General features: G+C 43.9%; 1 protein-coding gene across 2 annotated transcripts; it reads left to right on the plus strand.

The window, feature by feature from the left end:
* The first annotated feature begins 358 nt into the window (after nucleotides 1–358).
* ARHGDIB (Rho GDP dissociation inhibitor beta) lies at nucleotides 359–21,486 on the plus strand. 2 transcript variants are annotated; one of them, XM_055395982.2, is made up of 6 exons: nucleotides 359–512; nucleotides 11,637–11,820; nucleotides 12,715–12,798; nucleotides 15,093–15,169; nucleotides 16,744–16,807; nucleotides 20,817–21,486. In XM_055395982.2, exons 2-6 carry the CDS (start codon nucleotides 11,643–11,645, stop codon nucleotides 21,014–21,016), a joined length of 603 nt encoding a protein of 200 aa, XP_055251957.1. In that variant the 5' UTR covers nucleotides 359–512; nucleotides 11,637–11,642; the 3' UTR covers nucleotides 21,017–21,486. The 2 variants fall into 2 exon arrangements, with proteins under 2 accessions (XP_055251957.1, XP_055251956.1); XM_055395981.2 differs by lacking the exon at nucleotides 359–512 and adding an exon at nucleotides 755–907.
* The last annotated feature ends 56 nt before the right edge of the window (nucleotides 21,487–21,542 follow it).

Here is a 21,542-nt window from a genome sequence, read left to right on the forward strand (position 1 = left end):
TAATTTCTTAGCACCCCTTTGCAGTATTCACTGCCAGCAAACTTTCAACATATCTGGCTGATAAGGGAGCTGGCAGAGACCCCAAAGGAACAGAAGTTAGTCATACAAAGTAAGGCCTATGCGAATTTTCTGCTACTGGTTTTAGACAACTTGCTCACAAGTTTATGCACTGAAATAGCTTGATTTTTAGACGCAGCCACACAATTATTCACAGCACTCACAATGATAGGCTGCAGACCCTTGTCTGAACACTCAGGCAGCTGCGTGTTCACCTGGGTGTTCATGCTCTAGCATGCACCATGAATTGTCAAGAGTGCTGCTCAGAGTTGGCTGATCAAGAGATACGCAGCACGAAGAAACAGGATTTGAGACAGCCCAGGGTTTCCTCTTTGAGTAGGTTTAAAACATTTTTTTTTTTTTTCTCACAACTTCCTTCCTGTTCTAACTGCCAGTGCTCAGAAGTCAGGCTTGAGAGGCAGAGGCACCCAGGACGGAGACGTGGACCCCTGACAGTAAGTTGAGATCCCTTCGGGGTGGGGAAGGCTGCAGGTGAGCACAGACAAATGCAAGAAATTTCTAAACCTGGCTACCTCCCTGTACAGTTTATTTATTTTAAGAGGGGTTGTTCCTCTTTAAAACAAACCATGATAAGAAAGTTATTAAGGAGGCTGCAGAGAAGGAGAAGTCCGGGCAGGGAATGGCAACAGTGACTCAGGGGAGGCTGGTCTATGAGGGAGGGCGTGCACACCCGCCCAGGAGACCCATCCTTCATGTCCTGGAGAAGGATTCCAAGGGCACCCGCCGGCAGTGCCTGGCCGGTTTCCTACAAGGTTGAAGCCAGCAACTGGCCAAGCTCAGAAGCAAAAAGACTGTAGAACCAAGCTGATACGAACCAAGCTGGTACATGGTGAGTTGGTTGGTGCTGGGGTGGAGATGTGTGGTTTCCTGTTTTTAAGCAGACTTAAAGAGATGGGTTGAAAGAAAAAAAAAAATCGATTTGAAATTGTCAAACATGAAACTGTTCTCCATGGGAAGAATTTTCTGGGCACATAAAGGAAATATATAATGAAAGCCTCCCCAGGGGTCCAGTGAGATTTAACAGTCCAGAGGGGAGCATAGCAGAACGCATGGCTCTTGATTCATCAGTCTACTGAGATGGCATTTCTACCACTAGCAAAAGCCAGTGAGGTGGGCAGAAAGATAACTGCTGCTGTTCCCAAGACCAGCTCTTTACATCTGAGAGGGCTAAAAGGAAACCCAGAAGACACCCAACAATTTATTGAGAGAGGCATGCTTGGTTGCTCAATCGTATCTGACTCTTTGAGATCCCGTGGACTGTAGCCCGACAGGCTTCTCTGTCCATGGGGTTTTTCAGGCAAGAATACTGGAATGGGTTGCCATTTCTTCCTCCAGGGGATCTTCCCGACACAGATTGAACCCTGCGTCTGCTGTCTCATTCATTGCATGTGGATTCTTTACCTGCTGAGCCATCAGGGAAGCCCCTTATTAAGAGATGCATTCTAGAAAAATTCAAGTAGGCTCAGCTAGGACACCCAGTCAGTGGGCTTTCCAAATGTTGGGATCTGGTTTTGGCAGTCATGAGAAGAGCTTTAGGTGTGACCTGAAATACTCTCTTCTCTTTTAAAGGATGTTCCAGGTAGCACATGTTACAAACATGGTCTGTACTTCAACTCTGGTTTTTTGTTTAGTTGCTAAGTCATGTCGGGCTCTTTTTGTGACCCCAGAGCACACCGGGATCCTCTGTCCCTGGCATTTCTCAGGCAAGCATACTGGAGTGGGTTAAACTCTGGACCTAGGGTAATTTGTGGTATAAGTCTGATAAACTCTGAGTTGTTCTTCTGTTCAAGGTAGGGGAAGGCAGATGCCCTTACTTGGAGGTCCCATGGTTGTATCTTCATAGAGAGACCAAGAAACACTGGATTCAGAGTTAGTATATTGGATGCTCAGGGCAGGAATGATCAAACAAGGGAAGTCAAGAGGTCTGTGCTGGCACCCAGGAAGTTCAGTCATAGGCAGTTGCCATTTATCTTCGCCATTGCTTGCTTTCATTACATTTATAAGAAAAGGCCCCTCCCAGATCTGGATATAACACAAGCACAGTAAGATCATTTTATTCTTTCCTGATATATGTGCAACTTTGGAAGAAAAGTTAATTCACCACCCATACTACACAGATACAGCCCATAAAGAATAACCAGGTTATAGCTGAACAAAGGCTGACAACCTCCAGGCACTGGACTATGGTCCTTCCTTATTTGGGAGAGCATGAGCTTGTCCCTCAGGCAGTATGCTCTGAGCAATGAGCAGGTTCTGTTTTCCGTGGAAGCTGAGAATAGCTAACTCAATCTAATGGGAACATGAGGGCCTTGGCCAATTCATGGGAGCACAACAGATTCCAACTTCAGCAGGCTGATAAAGAGACACCCTGAGGAGTCGGGGTGGGGGGCAGTAAAAATTAAGAAGCTAAAGAGAACCAGCTTATGCAGAGGGCCTTCTATGTGTCAGATCTGGTGTGAGAAACGTGTAAAACTGAATCCCATGAGGACACTGAGAGGACAAGAAGGCTCAGAAGTATGTGATGACTTGACTGAAGTCACGCACTGATGCAAAAAGCAATCAGCAGCTACGCTGCCTCAGAAGGGCATTTTAGGAAATGCCCCATGGCCAAAATGTTCTTTAAGCCCCCATTCTGAGCATCCTTATTCTGGGTCAGTATTATTGTCACCCCAGATCTTGTGTTAGAGTCCATACTGGCACCCCCCACAGATGGGTCTCATGTTATTTTTGAAACTTCAATATTTATCCACTCAGTAAAGAGTTACTGAGTCCCTCTTTACTGTTTTCCACACATTCTGGTCCCCACAACGAGATTTGATAAAAATTCACTTGGGTTTTCTTAGAGGAGCTAATGTCCACCATTTGTGCTTATAAAAATTGTCTTTGGAAAAGTGTCAGTTGCTCAGTTGTGTCTGACTCCTTGTGACCCCATGGACTGTAGCCTGCCGGGCTCCTCTGTCCGTGGGGTTCTCCAGGCAAGAATACCAGAGCGGGTTGCCCTTACCTTCTTCAGGGGTTCTTCCTAACCCAGGGGTGGAATTCTGGTCTCCTGTATTGCAGGTGGATTCTTTACTGTCTGAGCCATAATTTTTCATGTTTAATTTAAAACTTCTGTGAGTGGACTGAGTAATTGCAGTGTAGTCTTTTGCCCAATAATGACTGCCTTTATGCAATTTTCTTTGCAGATTATTTAAAATGAGTATTCATGAAAGCACCTAGCACTGTGACTTTACATAATAGACACTCAGAAAAGCTGAATGCATCCACTGAGTTCTCTCTCCTTTTGCATATGAATCTAGGTGTCCATGGGGCATTGGTTCTAGGACCACCCCCATCCTTCTTGATACCAAAATCCATGGATGCTGTAAGTCCTGTGCTCTTGGTATCAAGAGAGGACCAACCGTACTATGAATGCCCAGAAAGGAATAATGTATTATATCTTGGGAAATAATTACTTCAAGGGAAATACTAAAGAATTCTGCTTCTAAGAATCTGTAGCCACCCCCTCTCCCCCGGCTTGATCTTAATGTTTAATGCATGTAAGAGGACACTGTCCTCTCGGGCACTGGGTTGGTTGCTGTCTCTGGCTCTGCAGTTGCAGAAGTTCTTGGTGGGGTGGAGGTAGTAAAGAGCAGCTCCTAATTGGAAGCATCAGTTCCTCCGGGTCATTAGGAAATAGTGACACACCAGAAAGGAATTTAGAACCAAGACAGCGTGCCATGTCCCGAGGGATAAAGTTAGATTCCCCAATGAAGCCAAATCACCAGGCAGCAGAGCAGACCCAAATCCTCCTCGACTGGCTCCGAAATGTCTGTGGTCCTTCAGAGACGGTCCAGCTCACCAAGACCTGCTGTAGACCAACGACCTCCAGTCTGGGGAAAGTGGGCTTATCCTGGACATCAGGAAGTGAAGATGACGGGGTGACATAGAATGCTGATGCTCACATAGGTACTTCTCTGCTGGAAACCCCCTACTTCTGGCACTTCCCCATTTCTTTCTATCCCTCCCTCAACTCTACCTCTTCTGTCTAATCCTCCTGGCCATTACATCAGTTTGTGTGATCAGGCAACTTCGGGGCTTGAGTTAAGTCTCCACTGTATGTTCCTCCAGAGCCAAAGGAAAAATCTCTGTATTTGCTGTGCCTGTGTCTCCTATCATTTCCCATCAGTCCCAGAATGACCTCTGGCTTCACTTAGGAAAGGGAGCAATAAATAGAATCTAAAATTAAATTGCTCTTTAAAGAACTAGAATAGTGACGATTGCATTTTACAGGCTGATTCAGTTCCTAAACAATCCTGGCAGTTCCCAGAACCTCTTGTCTCTTCCATGCTCCTCAAAGAAACCAAATCTATTTTTAAGAAGGAAGGAGAGGACTTTGTCAACATGGCAGAGCCCAAAGAAAGCCTTGGTGCCCGGCAGTCAGGTACCTCGCTGAAGCTAGCAAACATGGAGTATCATGAAGAAGGGAGGAGAAGAAGGGAACAGAGGGTCACTGAACATCTACTGTTGGCCAGAGTAGTCCTAGAACTTTTCACGTCTTCTCCAACTCTTCAACCGCATTACTGGTAGAAAAACTCAGGCTCAGTGAGGCTAATGACACACTTACATCCTGGAACTTCAATCATGGATGCACATTTTGAATCTCTAGTCTATTGACTCAGTGCTCAAGTCCCAAGAGACAAAATAAAGGGTCATTGTTTTATGAATTAACCCACTCCAGTACTCTTGCCTAGAAAATCCCATGGACAGAGAAGCCTGGTGCAGGCTACTCTGTCCATGGGGTCGCAAAGAGTTGGACACGACTGAGCGACTTCACTTTCTTTCTTTCACTTTCTTGTTTCATCTAAATTCAAGAGTTTTACCTTGTTTTTGTTTTCCACTTATCTTGAACTGCATTATGAACCAGATGAGCGTGCTCCATCCTGAGACTGGTAAATTCTTAGGTGTATGTCACTTCCACTGTCTTGGAAATTTCACTGAATTTTTAAGCAAAAACACTGATTTGTGTTGTTATACCCACGCCATGACTACCCACCCTAATTTAATTTGGCATTTTAATTGAGCCTGAGAGGATTAAGTTCCTGCCTCAGCCCATCTAATGCTTGACCCTGTTTCACTGAGCAGTAAACAAGGGTGTGTGAGGGTTCGCTGTGAAAATCCACCTGTATAGGCATCTGTCAAGCAGGAAATAAAGATAACTAGAGAGGCAAGCACATGAAAACAAAAAAGAAAAACGTATGTGCTTTGGGGCCTTATTAAATATATAATTGATAATTGCCCGTTTCACTTTTACTATGTAAAAAAACTTTAGTCAAACACAGCATGAAAACAAGCAACACAGCCCTGCTCTTTGTCGAACAGGGCGCAAGCCCCAGAGGGAGGTGAGCACAGCCCAATCTAGAATGTTCTATGCTGATGATCTGGGTTCTCCCCAGCCTCACCTCCACTTCCTCTTTCCCTTTCTTGGTTTACAGCCTTGTTTAAATTAAGGATAGCATTAGAGTCATTGAATTATGAAGGAGCCTCAGAGATCTTTCAATGCAAACATTTCACTTTGCAGAGGCCAAAACTGGAGCAGAGGTTCAGCGACTTGCGCAAGGGGACATGGCGTAGAGTTGCACCGAAATTCTCTTTAGATGACACTTCCCTGACTTGCTAAAGCTGCCCTGCAGAGTTTTGCAAAGCAGCACTTACCTCTGTCTGTGCAGCAACCCCCATGGAGATTCTCAAGATAACCAATGAGCTCTCTAATTTCATTATTACTTCTTAATAAAGACAGCTGGCATGACAGAGCTTAGAGCCTCCTGTCAGAAACCCCCCCACCCCACCCCGGGCTCATATTCATGCTGTCACTTACACAGCATGCTTTCTTGGGCAAGTTATTTACTTCAAGTTTAATTTCCTAATCTGTAGAAGGGAATGATGGTAACAGCCATCCTTAAGGCTGTGGAGAGGACTAAGTGAGATAATCCTCGGGACAGGGTTTAGCGCTATGTCTGATAGCTGTTAGAGTTATTGTTATCAATAACAAAACCAGATGATCTTCACAGACTTACAGAATGAATCTATGGTTTGGGGGGTGGGGGGAAGGAATATTAAGGAGTTTGGGATGGGCATGTACGCACTGCTATACTTAAAATGGATAACCAACAAACACCTACTGTACAGCACAGGGAGCTCTACTCAATGTTATGTGACAGCCTGGATGGGAGAGGAGTTTGGGGTGGAATGGATACATGTATATGTATGACTGAGTCCCTTCACTGTTCACCTGAAACTATCACACGTTATTAATTGGCTAAATTCCAACACACACAAAAAAGCTGTTCTTTAGATGATGCAATTGGAGAGCAACCTGGCATTTCCCTAAATTTCCTATAAAATGGAAGGATAAAAAGAGAAAAATGAGGGAGTTCCCCAGGGGTCCAGTGGCTAGGACTCTGTGGTTTCACTGCCGCGTGGTGAGGGTTCAGTCCCTGGTCAGGAAACTAAGATCCTGCAAAGCACATGATGCAGCGAAAAACAAACAAACAAACAAAAAAAAAAACAAGAAAAACAAACAACACACACACACACAAAACACAAACAAAAAAAGTTTTAAACTATTTTTAAAAGGAGAAAAATGATACTTGTAGTTCACTATACATACACAGTTAGCTTGGGAAACTGTTGTCAGGATATATTAACCAGTTGGGGCTTTGGGAGAATCTGAAATTTCCCAGAAATGAATTGTAAAATTGAAAATGCAGACTCTTTGGGGAATTCACATAAATAAACGATGTGAAATATTAAAACAGAGGCAGATAGCCTTTTATACAGGCGAAATAAGGTAACTGAAGGACAACTGAGCTGACACCTGACCTCAGGTAGCAACCTTCGAAAAGGAAGCACCTAAAGACGGTCTCCCCTAACCCATCACCTCCCAAGATGAGGAAAGGAAGATCACAGTGGCTGGAACAGTTGCTCACAGGGTCATAGCTAGTTAGTGGCAAAGCCAGAATGAAAACTCATGCGTGATGAGGCCTAGTTCATTGAGGGGATGCTGCTGCTGCTGCTGCTGCTGCTGCTAAGTCACTTCAGTCGTGTCCGACTCTGTGTGACCCCATAGACGGAAGCCCAGGCTCCCCCATCCCTGGGATTCTCCAGGCAAGAACACTGGAGTGGGTTGCCATTTCCTTCTCCAATGTGTGAAAGTGAAAAGTGAAAGTGAAGTCACTAGTTATCCAAAATCAGGCAGATTGACCCAGAACTCTTCCCAAACCAAGACTCTTCTGCTGGACTATGGTCATGTTCTCTAAGATCCAGACGTTACCCAGTGTCTCCTCCTGCTTCTGCAGGTCCAGTGTTCCAGGTTCACAGGCATGATCCTTGGCTTGAGGCAGAGTTGTGTCGTTGGTCTGGCCAGGCTTCAGAGAGAAGCAAAAAGTGAAAAAGAAAGTAAAGTCGATCAGTCATGTCCTTTGCAACCCCATGGACTGTAGCCTACCATGCTCCTCCGTCCATGGGATCTTCCAGGCAAGAGTACTGGAGTGGGTTGCTATTTGCTTCTCCAGAGGATCAAAATCCAGGGATCAAACCTGGGTCTCCTGCATTGTAAGCAGACGCTTTACCATCTGAGCCACGAGGGAAGTCCATGCTTAACACTCAATACTTTGCTTCACTGTTTCCAAAAGTTATAGTTTCAAGGTCATGTTCTTAATCATGGACTCCAGTAGAGTCTATGAAGGACTTCAGGGCTCCACGAATCCCTGTGCTTCTTGCACAATTTCATGGGCTTTTCCTTTTCTCCTTTTATAAAGACCATGACTCTTACTAGATTTTTAGAGAGACTTGCAATCTCCAGAAAGATTAAGAACCACCAATCAAACCAGCTGGGCCTTTTTGGTGTGGCTAGATTGTTCATCCCCCAACTTTTTCCACTTTGGAGAATAACTTAAACATCAGCATGTGCTAAAGAACAGTGCCTTGTAAATGCTAGATGCTCAGCAAATATTTGTGACCTTCATTTTGCTTTCAGAAGGGCTTTCCCTGAGAAGTGCTTTCCAATCCTTTCTGTGTCATTTTATGACATTTTCATCTTTTTTTTTCTTTTTTCTAATCAGCTCTCCTTGGTGAACTGGTTTGGAGTCATCTAATTTCATATCTAGGAGAAGGCAATGGCAAGCCACTCCAGTACTATTGCCTAGAAAATCCCATGGATGGAGGAGCCTGATAGGCTGCAGTCCATGGGGTCGCTAAGGGTCGGACGCGACTGAGCGACTTCACTTTCACTTTTCCCTTTCACACACTGGAGAAGGAAATGGCAACCCACTCCAGTGTTCTTGCCTGGAGAATCCCAGGGACGGGGGAGCCTGGTGGGCTTCCGTCTATGGGGTTGCACAGAGTCAGACACGACTGAAGTGACTTAGCAGTAGCAGCAATTTCATATCTCTTTTTCTTATGCTATATAATTAGACCAAATTATTTTCATGTGGTCCCAAATTTCCTCCTCTTGACTGCCACAATTTCATATCGTAATCCCACATTATTCTCTGCTCTTCAATGTCTTTAAATAAATGTGTGGCTCATTTTCATAGAGCAATTATTGTATCTGTTTGCAGTGGATCAAGGAAATTTAGAAGTGACATGTCTCTGATTTACCAATTAAAAAATCAAGATCTAGATGACAGATAAATTATGTTGCCAAGTATAACACTATTAAATGTTAGAAAATACTGTCCTAGACCAGATCTTTCTCTTTGTCTCTGTTTCCCTCTCCTTTCAAAATTGAGATTTGAGGGTGCAGAATTACAATTCCCTGTGTGTGTGCTCAGTCACTCAATCATGTCCGACTCTTTACAACCCCATGGACTATAGCCTGCCAGGCTCCTCTGCCCATGGAATTTTTCTAGGCAGGAAAACTAGAGTGGGTTGTCATTTCCCTACAGATTATTAAAATCACCTTGAGCTAATTAGTGGCTGGATGTGATGTCATCCTCTCATAGTCAAACTTCAAGCACATGGCTTATGAGAACCAAGTAATACATTCCAGAAAGTCCTGTCTACAGTGCTGAGATGTCCTCATATGGTGATAGCTTTGCTGATGCTCTGTCTGCAGTTTTTTTATGTGACCTCTACCCTGGGTATTTGGTCAGGCTCCTTGGTGTCACCAGAGGAGAACCTGTCCCATCTAATTAGTCTCATCTGCGTTGTTCTTTATCTGTGGCTTAATGGTTGTCCTTACACTACCCACCGCCTGCAACCTCCACCCACTGCATCCTTCATCATTTTTCCAGCCAGTTCATTCACTTTCCCTGAGTGTTGTTTGCAATAAGACTTGAATTAGTCACTCTGTTTATCGTGCTGTTCTCTAGAGGCTCAGCTCTGAGTGGTGCTGGTTCTTCGGCAGAAGCAAGAGTTGCCATAGCAACAGGCCGACAAGCTTCCTTCCTGCACAGGAAGTGGACCCGGCAATGCAATACTGTTTGCAGAGTTGATCAAGGCTCATAGTGTTCAGCTTGTTATTTTTCTGGAAGAGGATAGATGAACCAAGAGATATCATTTCTTTTCCTTTCCTTTTTTTTTCCCTGTTAAAATTGCTTTTGTTTGGCTTCACTTCCAAATTATTTTTCTTCCCATTGCCAATAATAGCAGCATTAAAAGTAAAAACCACAACTGATTTTGGCCACAGATAGCTTGACTCTCAGAGGAACCTTATAGAACTTGGCAGGATCACTCAAGATGAGATGTGATAGGTATTGTCTTAGAGTTCTACCACTTCGGAACAGTAAAGCCTTTGCCCAAGGCAGGGAAGAGAGTTACCCTGGAAGCAGAATGAAAGGAAACCAGGAAATTATCTCCTTGTCTAAATATCTCCCTTGTTTCCCCCAAATAGCTCCATTTCTGCCAACCCCAGGCCTGAAATTCTTCCTAGAGATTCCTTCCTCTTTATTAGGATGGGGCATCTCATTGAGATACATGAACTTGGGCAATTCTCTTAAGCTCTGAGTTTTGAGTTTCTCAGTGATAAAATGAGGGGAAGGGAATGGCTACCCACTCCAGTATTATGGCCTGAAGAATTCCATGGACAGAGGGGCCTGGTAGGCTACAGTCCATGGGGTCACAAAGAGTTGGACACGACTGAGCAACTAGCAAGTTTTTGGACTATATCACCTCCAAGGTTCATTTCAACTCTGAAAAGCTCTGACTATATGTGCTTTAAGAAAAATAATTTTTAAATTTACAATCAGTCATTTACATTTAAGTGTAAATAATTGTATTAGATCTTCCCTTGATGTTTTAACACAAAACAAGTAAATGTAGATGATGAAGGAAGAAAACAGGGTATGCCCAGGTGAGGTCTTAGAGCATAAGGTCACAGGAAATCTGGAGAAGGGAAGGAGGTACTAAAGGAGAAGTGGAGATGGATACAAGGGTACTAAAGAGACAGTTGCAATTTGTCTAGATGAAGTTGGAGTCCTTTATTATTTTGTGTTATTTCAAAAGAACAGAAGCTCGTTAGATATAGAACCTATTAACCCAATCAATGAGCACTTATAAAATGACAAATATTCAAGTGTTCCAGGAGATGCAGGAGACTTCTTGGTGGTCCAGTGGCTAAGACTCTGTGCTCCCAATGCAGGGGTGTTGGGTTTGATCCCTGGTCGGGGAACTAGATCCCATATGATGTAATGAAGACCCAGGGCAGCCAAATAAATTTTAAAAGTGAGAGAGAAACAAAACCCACTAGCTGGCCTTGGGGAATTATTAGCAGTGTTGGGGGCAGGGGGAGGACACTCAGGCAGATATCACAGGGGCCTGAAACTTCTCATGAGTTGCCTTTGAGTTCTTGCAGGAGTTCAGGGAAAGACACAATGAATGGGGAAAAACTAACTTGCTTTACCAAGTACTTGACACCATTATAACTGGGATTGTATTGATACATGCTGAGCACTTTAGCATGACTGGCTGGATTTGTAGGACTATGATCATTTCTATAACTCTCTGAACTGGGGCCTTTCGTTCCTTGTTCTGGACAGCTTGTGCTATGTTGCTTCACTTGTTTTACAGAATTCACAAGTGAGTGACTTACTGTCAGTTTCATTCAGTGAACAGGAGGGATTCATCACAGTATGAAAACATTCAAACATGTCAAAGGAAAACCTAGAATGCATTATATTCTTATTTTGTGAAATAGAATGAGGCTGAATCAGAGGGAAATCTCCAGGAAAATCGTTGACAATTACAGAAGTTTATTAGGGCAAAAATAGCATTAAGAGTGGGCTTCCCTGGTGATTCAGTAGTAAAGAATCCATCTGCCAGTGCAGGAGATGTGGGTTCAATCCCTGGGCCGGGAAGCTCCCCTGGAGAAGGAAATGGCAACCTGCTCCAGTATTCTTGTCTGGGAAGTCCCATGGACAGAGGAGCCTGGCAGGCTATAGTCCATGGGATCGCTAAGAGTCGGACAAGACTTAGTGACTAAGCAACAACAAGATTAAGAGCAGCCCCTCAAGCACAGCTCATATCCATGGACTTTTGGCCAATAGATCGTCACTGTCTCTCTTTCTCTCTCCCTCTAGATCAAAATGACTGAAAAGGCCCCAGAACCACACGTGGAAGAGGATGATGATGAGCTGGATGGCAAGCTCAACTACAAGCCCCCCCCACAGAAGTCCCTGAAGGAGCTGCAGGAGATGGACAAAGATGATGAAAGTCTAACTAAGTACAAGAAAACGCTCCTGGGGGATGGTCCTGTGGTAGCAGGTGTGTGTATGTAAGGAGACAGTGTGGGGCAGGTCGAGGGGCACAGAGACGGCAGACATTTGAGCTAGTCAGGAGCAGGTGCAAAGGAGAGGGTACCAAGTGCTTCTAAGGTTAAGGGAGTGCGCTGCAATCTCCACGTGCCAAACCAGGTTATAGATGGATAATTAAGTTTTCTTTGGAGATAAGGCGTACGTTGCCTTGAAATAGACAAAAAGAACACATAGGAAGGATTTAGAAGGAGTTTCAGACTACTGCTCAGAATTGCGTTCTCTCCACGGTCTCTCACATTCTCTCTTCTCTTTCTCCTTCCCACTCCTTACCTAACATCCATCGTTTCCAACACACAATGGCAGAGTCAGACACGGCCCAAAGATACGGATGCACCCTGCCCAACCAGCAGAGTGCCTTACCCCTAGCCACTCGGGAAATGTTTGCTATTGATGAATAAGGTGGGCCTTCAGACACGACTGAGTGACTTCACTTTCACTTTTCACTTTCACACATTGGAGAAGGAAATGGCAACCCACTCCAGTGTTCTTGCCTGGAGAATCCCAGGGACGGGGGAGCCTGGTGGGCTTCTGTCTATGGGGTCGCACAGAGTCGGACACGACTGAAGTGACTTAGCAGCAGTAGCAGCAACAAGTACCTGAAGCAGAAATAGCAACACAGGAAGGTCCAAGGCCACTAAGACCAAGCCTGGTGAATCTGCCACTTCCATCTTTATTTCTCCTCTAGAGACAGAGATCCATTTTTCTTTTTCATCTTCTCTCTTTCCTACTTGAAATGTATACACACACACACACACACACACACACACACACACACACACACACACACACACACTGTATGTATATACCTCTTCTCTGTGCTCACAATGCCTTTTAATTTCTGCAGACCCAACAGCCCCCAATGTCACTGTCACCCGCCTGACCCTCGTTTGTGAAAGTGCCCCAGGACCAATCACCATGGATCTCACTGGTAAGTGGTCACAGCTGTTCTGTTTGGTGGGGCCTCATGGCATGATGGGGACAAGGACATGGTTTTTGTCCCTTGTCCCAGCCAAAAAAAAAAACCTAGTAAGGTGAACAGCTTCCCAAGCGGCACAGTGGTCGAGAATCCACCTGCCAATGCAGGAGACACAGGAGACTTGGGTTTGATCTTTGGGTTGGGAAGATCCCCTGGAGAAGGAAATGGCAACCCACTCCAGTATTCTTGCCTGGGAAATCCCATGGACAGAGAAGCCTAATGAACTACAGTTCATGGGGTTTGTTGGTCAAACACAACTTTGTCAGACACAACTGAGCATGCACGCACGCAGTAAGGTGAATTCTAGTAAGGCATGCTGGGACCAGCTCACAAATCATTGTTTTCACAGTATTTACCATGCTTAATGAAAAGCCCAACCTCCATTTCTATTTAATTGAAAGGGGTCAAGCATAAGTACTAGATACGTCTACCTGTATTATATTTATTTTAGATTTTTATCTCCACATGGCATAGGAGAATTATTATTCGTGGAAAAAACTGCTAATCAAAATATTAAGAAGCAAGTTGTAGGCTTCTGAAATGGTAATATTTTACCATTTCAGGGTTGGGAAGATCCCCTGGAGAAGGAAATGGCAACCCACTCCAGTATTCTTGCCTGGGAAATCTCATGGACAGAGGAGCCTGGCAGGCTACAGTCCATGGAATCACAAAGAGTCGGACATAACTGAGTGCACACATGCACGCACGCGCGCACACACACACACACACAATATAAAGATCAGAGAAAATATTGACCCTGTATCAGCTACAGAACTTACCTGAAGGCACGAAGAAATCTAAGACCTCCTGATTAATGCTAGGAATTCCATTTAAATATGCAGGATTTTTTTAGCTTAAAACTCTGATTCTTTCAAAGAAGCAACTTCCCTCACTAAAGATGTACAACTTAACATGTTATTTTCTTTCACTTTATTGCTGCCAAGGTCAAGTCCTTTCCTGAGACTTAGGTCTGGAGGAGATGATGAGAGACTGGAAAGGTGGCTGATTTGGGGGAAAGTAGGCCACTGGGAGAAATAAGGAAAAGTCCACCAAGCCAGGGGTTGGGGACATCAAAGGCAGGTCTTTCGTGAGAAAAAAAAAAAAAATTATTATTATTACCAGATTCATAAAACAGACTCATGAGATAGAACAGAGCATGACTCTAGAACAGTAAGCTTAGGAGCAAGGTAGTTCCCCTCTCATAAGTCAACCACTCTTTACCTTATATGGGCTTTTTGTCAGAGGGAGGAAATTAGAGGCTGAAAAGACATACTTCCTGTTCAACCGAAATCATTAGAGCACAGTCACACATTCAACTTCCCCCATGTTCTAGCATCTCTCAGAAAGAAATTTTCTCTCTCTCTCATCGGGCCTCAGACCTCTTCCTGTGAGAAATTGTGTAAAATTAACAGGTATAACCGTCATTTTGCAAGATAAAGTCTGAAGTACTGCTAAGGAAACCTGTTTTGTTCAGAAAGACTCAATGATCGATCCTGCAGGGAAAACTTGGTCTCTGTCCCTTTTGCCCAGCAACAAGAAAAGCTTGGTTTTCTGTCACCCAAAAAAAAGCTACTGAAGTGAATCCTAGATGAATACAGAGGAGGCTGGCGCCAGCTATATGCATGAAGCATCTGCACAAAACCGTGCGAAACACACACACACACACACACAGTCACCCCAAATGTCAAATTATACAGGATCACTTTGGGAAAGGAACAAAGACCAGCTCTGTAACCAAGGTACAGGAATTAGGGGGCAGATCCCAGTTTTATGGAGCCTGAAGCCTTTAGCGATAAGTTTTCTTTTCCTTAAGAAAAAAAAAAAAAGTATGAAATTGCAAATGCAAAAGCAAAATTAAGTACAAAAGTCTATTTTTTAAAGTTTTTAAATTTATATATTTTTTAGAATGATAAAAAGGAACCAAACAAGCACATTTTCTAAAGCTTAGAAAATAGCACACACGTTAACAAATCTACAAAAACAAATAGCTGGCATTCTTACATAATATTTTCTCCTATATATTTGAGGACTGAGGGCAGAGTCTTTAAGCATAAAGTCTTGCGTATTCCTAAGGTTGCAGTCAAACTTGGAGGGAAAGTTCTATCACGTTTCTTTCGCATCGGCTGTAAGATTTCAGGCGTTCCAAATGTGTGTTTGTGAAAATGGCTCAGGAGCTTCGACTTCATTCATCTCCTTGTGAATGTCCTTCCAATGAGAATTAACTCTTTTAAAATTCACTTCTACAGGGGATCTGGAAGCCCTTAAAAAAGAAACCTTTGTCCTAAAGGAAGGTGTTGAATATAGAGTCAAAATTAACTTCAAAGTAAGTATCTGGCCCTGAATGTATGTATAAAGTTTAAATTCTTTCTGTAATCAGAAGAAGAAAAAAAATCAAATTTCTTGCGTTATCACACTGGCATGCTTTTTGTTAATTTCTATTTCTCCCTAAATCTGGCTGTCAGTTTTAGTTCCCAAAGCTTCTTCCTCATGGGGTGGAAGACAGTCAGGAAGGGTGGACAGGCAGAGGCAGGGAATAACAAGGAATGTTCACACTTCTCTTTTGTCCATCTCAACGGTGTTTATATTACATGGACGATCTGTGGAGCAGTAGAAAAACAGAAGTCTTCCTTTTCTGAAGTCCTTATTACTACTCCACCACCATTTCTGTCTTTTTTTGGTCTTTTACCCACCAGACCACATCTTCTACTATGCCCAGGAGACCAGCTTAAAAGCTTCTAGAAGGATGTGGGGTTTTTTTTTTCATGTATCTATGAGTCACATGCAGAAGTTAGAAGAATTAGAAAGTTCGGGTTTCATTTTATCACACTTTCTTCAATGAAGCTGTTTTCCTTCTGTCTGCTTTTGACAGCTTTATGCTACAGGTTTTGCTGAGTGACTGTTCCAAACCTAAGCAAGAAGTATTCCCCGCTATACTACCTCACTGCCAGCAAAACAACATGTATCACTGAGAGATCGCTTTAATTGTTCTATCCAAAATAGAAACGGAGCCCTGGTTATTGTGAAGGAGAAACAATACTCTTTCGTTCTTATGTGAGTGAACAATTAACCAAGCCATCCAGCTAATGGTGCCATGCCCACTTTAATTTGCTTGTATAAACATGACCATGGTATAAAAGTAACAGACCGGTTCAGCCCTAGGTAGAATGAATCATGGAAAAATAAAGTGCTCAAGCTGTCTATATTTTCATTCCGTTTTAGTAAATTTTCTCTGAAAGGCTTGGGAAAGTGGCAAGATTCCAGACAACATCTGAGAATGACAGCCATCCAAACTGTATGCCAGAGGCAAATGGATTTCACCCATTATTTTCATCCGAGGGGATTGTTTTCCTGTGACTCATCTCATCTCTAGACTCCAATCACAGTTAGGTTACAAGCAAGATCATCTTCTAGGTCCAACTTTCCATTACGACTTTTCTCCCTGTTTGTTTTTCATATGCTCAGTGGATCGTTTCTGAGATTAGGATTTTCAGATATTTACATAATAATTAGTTTCCGTCAATGCCTTTGTAACCTAAAAACAAGAAAGGTCTTACAGCCAGTCTTCAGGGAGAAGGAGCTCGAGACCCTTCTCTGGGCCATGGAGGAAGGAGAAATGTAATGCAGAATGTTGAGACAGTGTTCTAATTAACCATCCCCTCCCCACTCCAGAAATCACAGGATTGGACAATTGGAACCAGCTTCGGTAACACTGAGTCTTGTGACTTCCTCTCTTTAATCTCTGCCTCATCGCTAGGCTGAATGATGGTAGAAACTTATTCTGAACTACATCTTCAGTCCCTTCATCCTTAGAGAAGCCTCAGCGAGGTCAGATCGGCGTGAAAGATGAGGAAAAATCGAAGGCCCTCTTTAATTTGAACCACTTCTTCCCACCTGCAGGTAAACAAGGACATCGTGTCCGGACTGAAGTATGTCCAGCACACCTACCGGACGGGCGTGAAAGGTAACGCATGCGCACTTCCCGCTGCCCCAGACTGCTTCTCAGGGCGCGTGAGCTTCAGGTTATTAGCGATGTTTAGTCCTAGACTCATTCACGAATCCGATGACAGCTGTGGACATTCACCCTTGGAGAGGCGCACATATACTTCCATGCTAACGGAAACCTAGCTAAGACTGGGTCAGCCACCAACCTTCAGCATTCTGCTTCTGAAATCCAATTTTATTAATTATAAAGGGGAAGAATGAGAATTCGATCCCTGGGTCGGGAAGATCCTCCGGAGGAGGGCATGGCAACCAACTCCAATATTCTTGCCTGGAGAATCCCTTGGACAGAGGAGCCTGGAGGGCTACAGTCCATAGGGTCGCACAGAGTCGGACACGTGTGAAGCAACACAGCACGCAAGCGAACACAACCAAGTTTGAATTCAAGTACATAAGTGTACTCTTGAAATTAAAAAAAAAAAAAAAAAAAAAACAGTTCACAAGTTAAAAAACCTGAGTGTCAGAGAAACCCAAGAGGGGAAAGACCTACCCAAATGGGAGGTGCTAGTAGCATGTGATAGGCAGGTGGCAGGGGGGAGGGGTGGGCTGCGGTGCTCAATTTCCTAGCCAAAGAATAGGAAAAAAAAAAAAACAAAACTCTAGAATTGAGAAAAGCGGCTCAGATGGTAAAGCGTCTGCCTACAATGCAGGAGACCCGGGTTCGATCCCTGTGTAGGGAAGATCCTCTGGAGAAGGAAATGGCACCCCACTCCAGTACTCTTGCCTGGAAAATCCCATGGATGGAGGAGCCTGGTAGGCTGCAGTCCATGGGGTTGCAAAGAGTCAGACAGGACTGAGCGACTTCACTTTCGCTTTGTAACTGAAACAAATAATATCACATTACTTAATCTACAGTCTCCTTGACAAGCTGCACCTAAACGGTACATGTTCAGTTGTGTTCTGTTAGTAAGAGCAGAGAAAAATGAAAGGTGGAAGGCTGATGAAAGCACTTTTAACGTTTCTTTAACCTGATGGTGTGAAACAGCGTCCCTTAGAGGTGTGAAGCAGTAATGCATAGGTCAGTTCCACCAAATCCATCAATGAGGAATGATAAATTAGCATGAAGTAAAAAAGAAAGGGAATGCCAAAGAATGCTCAAACTACCGCACAATTGCACTCATCTCACACACTAGTAAAGTCATGCTCAAAATTCCCCAAGCCAGGCTTCAGCAATATGTGAACCGTGAACTTCCAGATGTTCAAGCAGGTTTTAGAAAAGGCAGCGGAGAAGGCAATGGCAAGCCACTCCAGTACTCTTGCCTAGAAAATCCCATGGATGGAGGAGCCTGGTAGGCTGCAGTCCGTGGGGGTCGCTAAGGGTCGGACACGACTGAGCGACTTCACTTTCACACATTGGAGAAGGAAATGGCAACCCACTACAGTGTTCTTGCCTGGAGAATCCCAGGGATGGGGGAGCCTGGTGGGCTTCCGTCTATGGGGTCACACAGAGTCGGACACGACTGACGTGACTTAGCAGCAGCAGCAGAAAAGGCAGAGGCACCGGAGATCAAATTGTCAACATCCGCTGGATCATGGAGAAAGCAAGAGAGTTCCAGAAAATCATCTATTTCTGCTTCATTGACTATGCCAAAGCCTTTGACTGTGTTGATCACAATAAACTGTGGAACATTCTGAAAGAAATGGGAATACCAGACCACCTGACCTGCCTCTTGAGAAACCTGTATGCAGGTCAGGAAGCAACAGTTAGAACTGGACATGGAACAACAGACTGGTTCCAAATAGGAAAAGGAGGACGTCAAGGCTGTATATTGTCACCCTGCTTATTTAACTTCTATGCAGAGTACATCATGAGGAACGCTGGGCTGGAAGAAGCACAAGCTGGAATCAAAATTGCCGGGAGAAATATCAATAACCTCAGATATGCAGATGACACCACCCTTATGGCAGAAAGTGAAGAGGAACTCAAAGGTCTCTTGATGAAAGTGAAAGAGGAGAGTGAAAGGGTTGGCTTGAAGCTCAACATTCAGAAAACAAAGATCATGGCATCTGGTTCCATCACTTCATGGGAAATAGATGGGGAAACAGTGGAAACAGTGGCTGACTTTATTTTTTTGGGCTCCAAAATCACTGCAGATGCTGATTGCAGCCAGGAAAATAAAAGATGCTTACTCCTTAGAAGGAAAGTTATGACCAACCTAGATAGTATATTAAAAAGCAGAGACATTACTTTGCCAACCAAGGTCTGTCTAGTCAAGGCTATGGTTTTTCCCGTGGTCATGTATGGATGTGAGAGTTGGACTGTGAAGAAAGCTGATCGCCGAAGAATTGATGCTTTTGAACTGTGGTGCTGGAGAAGACTCTTGAGAGTCCCTTGGACTGCAAGGAGATCCAACCAGTCCATTTTAAAGGAGATCAATCCTGGGTGTTCATTGGAAGGACTGATGCTAAAGCTGAAACTGCAATACTTTGGCCACCTCATGCGATGAGTTGACTCAGTGGAAAAGACTCTGATGCTGGAAGGGATTGGGGGTGGGAGGAGACAGGGACGACAGAGAATGAGATGGCTGGATGGCATCACCGACTCGATGGACATGAGTTTGCGTGAACTCCGGGAGTTGGTGATGGACAGGGAGGCCTGGCGTGCTGTGATTCATGGGGTCGCAAAGAGTCAGACACGACTGAGTGACTGAACTGAACTGAAAGAACCACTTAATGACTCAAATCCCACAGAAGATTGTTAACCTGAAAGATCGTCCTTGCTCTTCCAATACCTAGTCTCACGAAAAAATAGTTCAGTTTCCTATTTTCCTTTGGGTGTAAAGACTCTGATGTGTCACTTGGGCAAAAGGATGTCAAGAATGTCTGCAGCTATTCCTCCAAACTTATTCAAAATAACAGCCAATTTAAACGTCACCTGCCTGCCTGCCCACCTACCTTTACTTAAACTTTCTAATCCTTATCATTCTTAATATTTATCCCAGTTGGTCACCTTTTAATAACTCTGGTTGGCTATTTTTACCATCTGTTTCAGTTCACCACTACTTTTGTTTTTAAAACCAAATTATTGGTTTTCCCATTTCATCTAATTATTCCATCCATGATTTCTGTTCATTCTGATCACCAGTTGTTACCTCTTGCAACTATCCACAGAATGATAGTTTGTAGATAGAAGATCCTCAAGGTATATTATATAGAAAAGAAACAGAATCCCCGAAACATAGATAGTTGCAAAGCTGAGATCAGAACTCTGGTCTCAATTAGTTTCAAGTTTTTTTAATTGAGATATAATTGGCATATAACATAGTGTTAGTTTTAGGCATACAACATAATGACCTGTACCCGTACATATTATAAAATAATTACTGTAATTAGTCTAATTAAATTAACTCCCATCACCACACACAGTTTCAGTTTATTTTCTTGTGATAAGAACTTTTAAGATCAACTCTCTCTGCAACTTTCAAATACACGATATAGTATTGTGAACTCTGGCCACCACACTATACTTTAGGGCTTCTCTGGCTCAGCTGGTAAAGAATCTTCCTGCAATACAGGACACCCAGTTTCGATTCCTGGGTTGAGAAGATCCCCTGGACTTACTTATCTTGTAACTGGAAGTGTGTACCTTTGGAGTACCTGGATTTTTTTTTAATGATATAATCTGCTACATCTTCATAGAGTCTTGATCCCCATTGATTTAGGGCACTGATTCCTCAGCTTTCCTGAATCTCAGAGTCAGCTGTGTTTTAAAGACGCTGATTCTTGGGACTCACGACAGTACTAACCACAGATTGAGAGTGGGTCAAAGTATACTACATTATGAAGAGATTCCAATTTTTTAAAAAATGTTTTTAAGGGGAAAAAAAATTGCTCCAGGTAAATCTGATATTTAGCCAGGCTTGGAAACTATTGCTCTTGGCTTTGATCACAGTGAGCTCTGCTCCAAATCGTCACATGCAGTGTTTCCATCTAACAGGCTCTCACCCTAATGAACTTTTCTTTCTTGCCAGTGGATAAAGCAACGTTCATGGTGGGCAGCTACGGGCCTCGGCCGGAGGAATATGAGTTTCTGACTCCAGTTGAGGAGGCCCCCAAGGGCATGCTGGCTAGAGGCACTTACCACAACAAGTCCTTCTTCACCGACGACGACAAGCATGACCACCTCACCTGGGAGTGGAACCTGTCCATTAAGAAGGACTGGACAGAATGAGCACCTCTGCCCCTCGCTCTGCCCATCTTTGCCTCCCAGAAGAGCCCTTGGTCCCTCCTCCCTGATCACAGTTGGGCCCCTTCCCCAGCACCCTCCACCATCTCTTAGCACTGCACCCTCTAACACACGGTGTCTCCCAGTGATAGCCGAACAAGATGCTTAAAATTGGGCTTTCATCCTGCCCTCCTTCTGATCATGGCCAGCTCTCCCAAGTTCTCTGTCCCATAGACGATCGTTTACTATTCCCTCTTTTATTCCCAGTTGAGCAGTTGGAGATCAGAAAATGGGCAAACTAGCACAGTCCTTCTGCCTCAGGCCCTTGTGTCTCCCTCCCACCCTGGATTCTCCTGTGGTTACTGCTGGTTCAGTGAAGGTCTCTCATCACGTTCCCTGCCAACTGGGGTTTTCCTTTTCTGGGAGACACTGTAAACAGCACAAGAGAACAAGAATAAAGCAGTTATAAGAGCTGACTGAGACCCTCCTTTCTCTGCATTCTCCCTTTAAGCAAATACGGTAACTGGATGGT

This window comes from Moschus berezovskii, chromosome 6 (assembly GCF_049115385.1).
Source record: "Moschus berezovskii isolate FMDL1 chromosome 6, NW_MosBer_1.0, whole genome shotgun sequence".
Taxonomy (NCBI): domain Eukaryota; kingdom Metazoa; phylum Chordata; class Mammalia; order Artiodactyla; family Moschidae; genus Moschus; species Moschus berezovskii.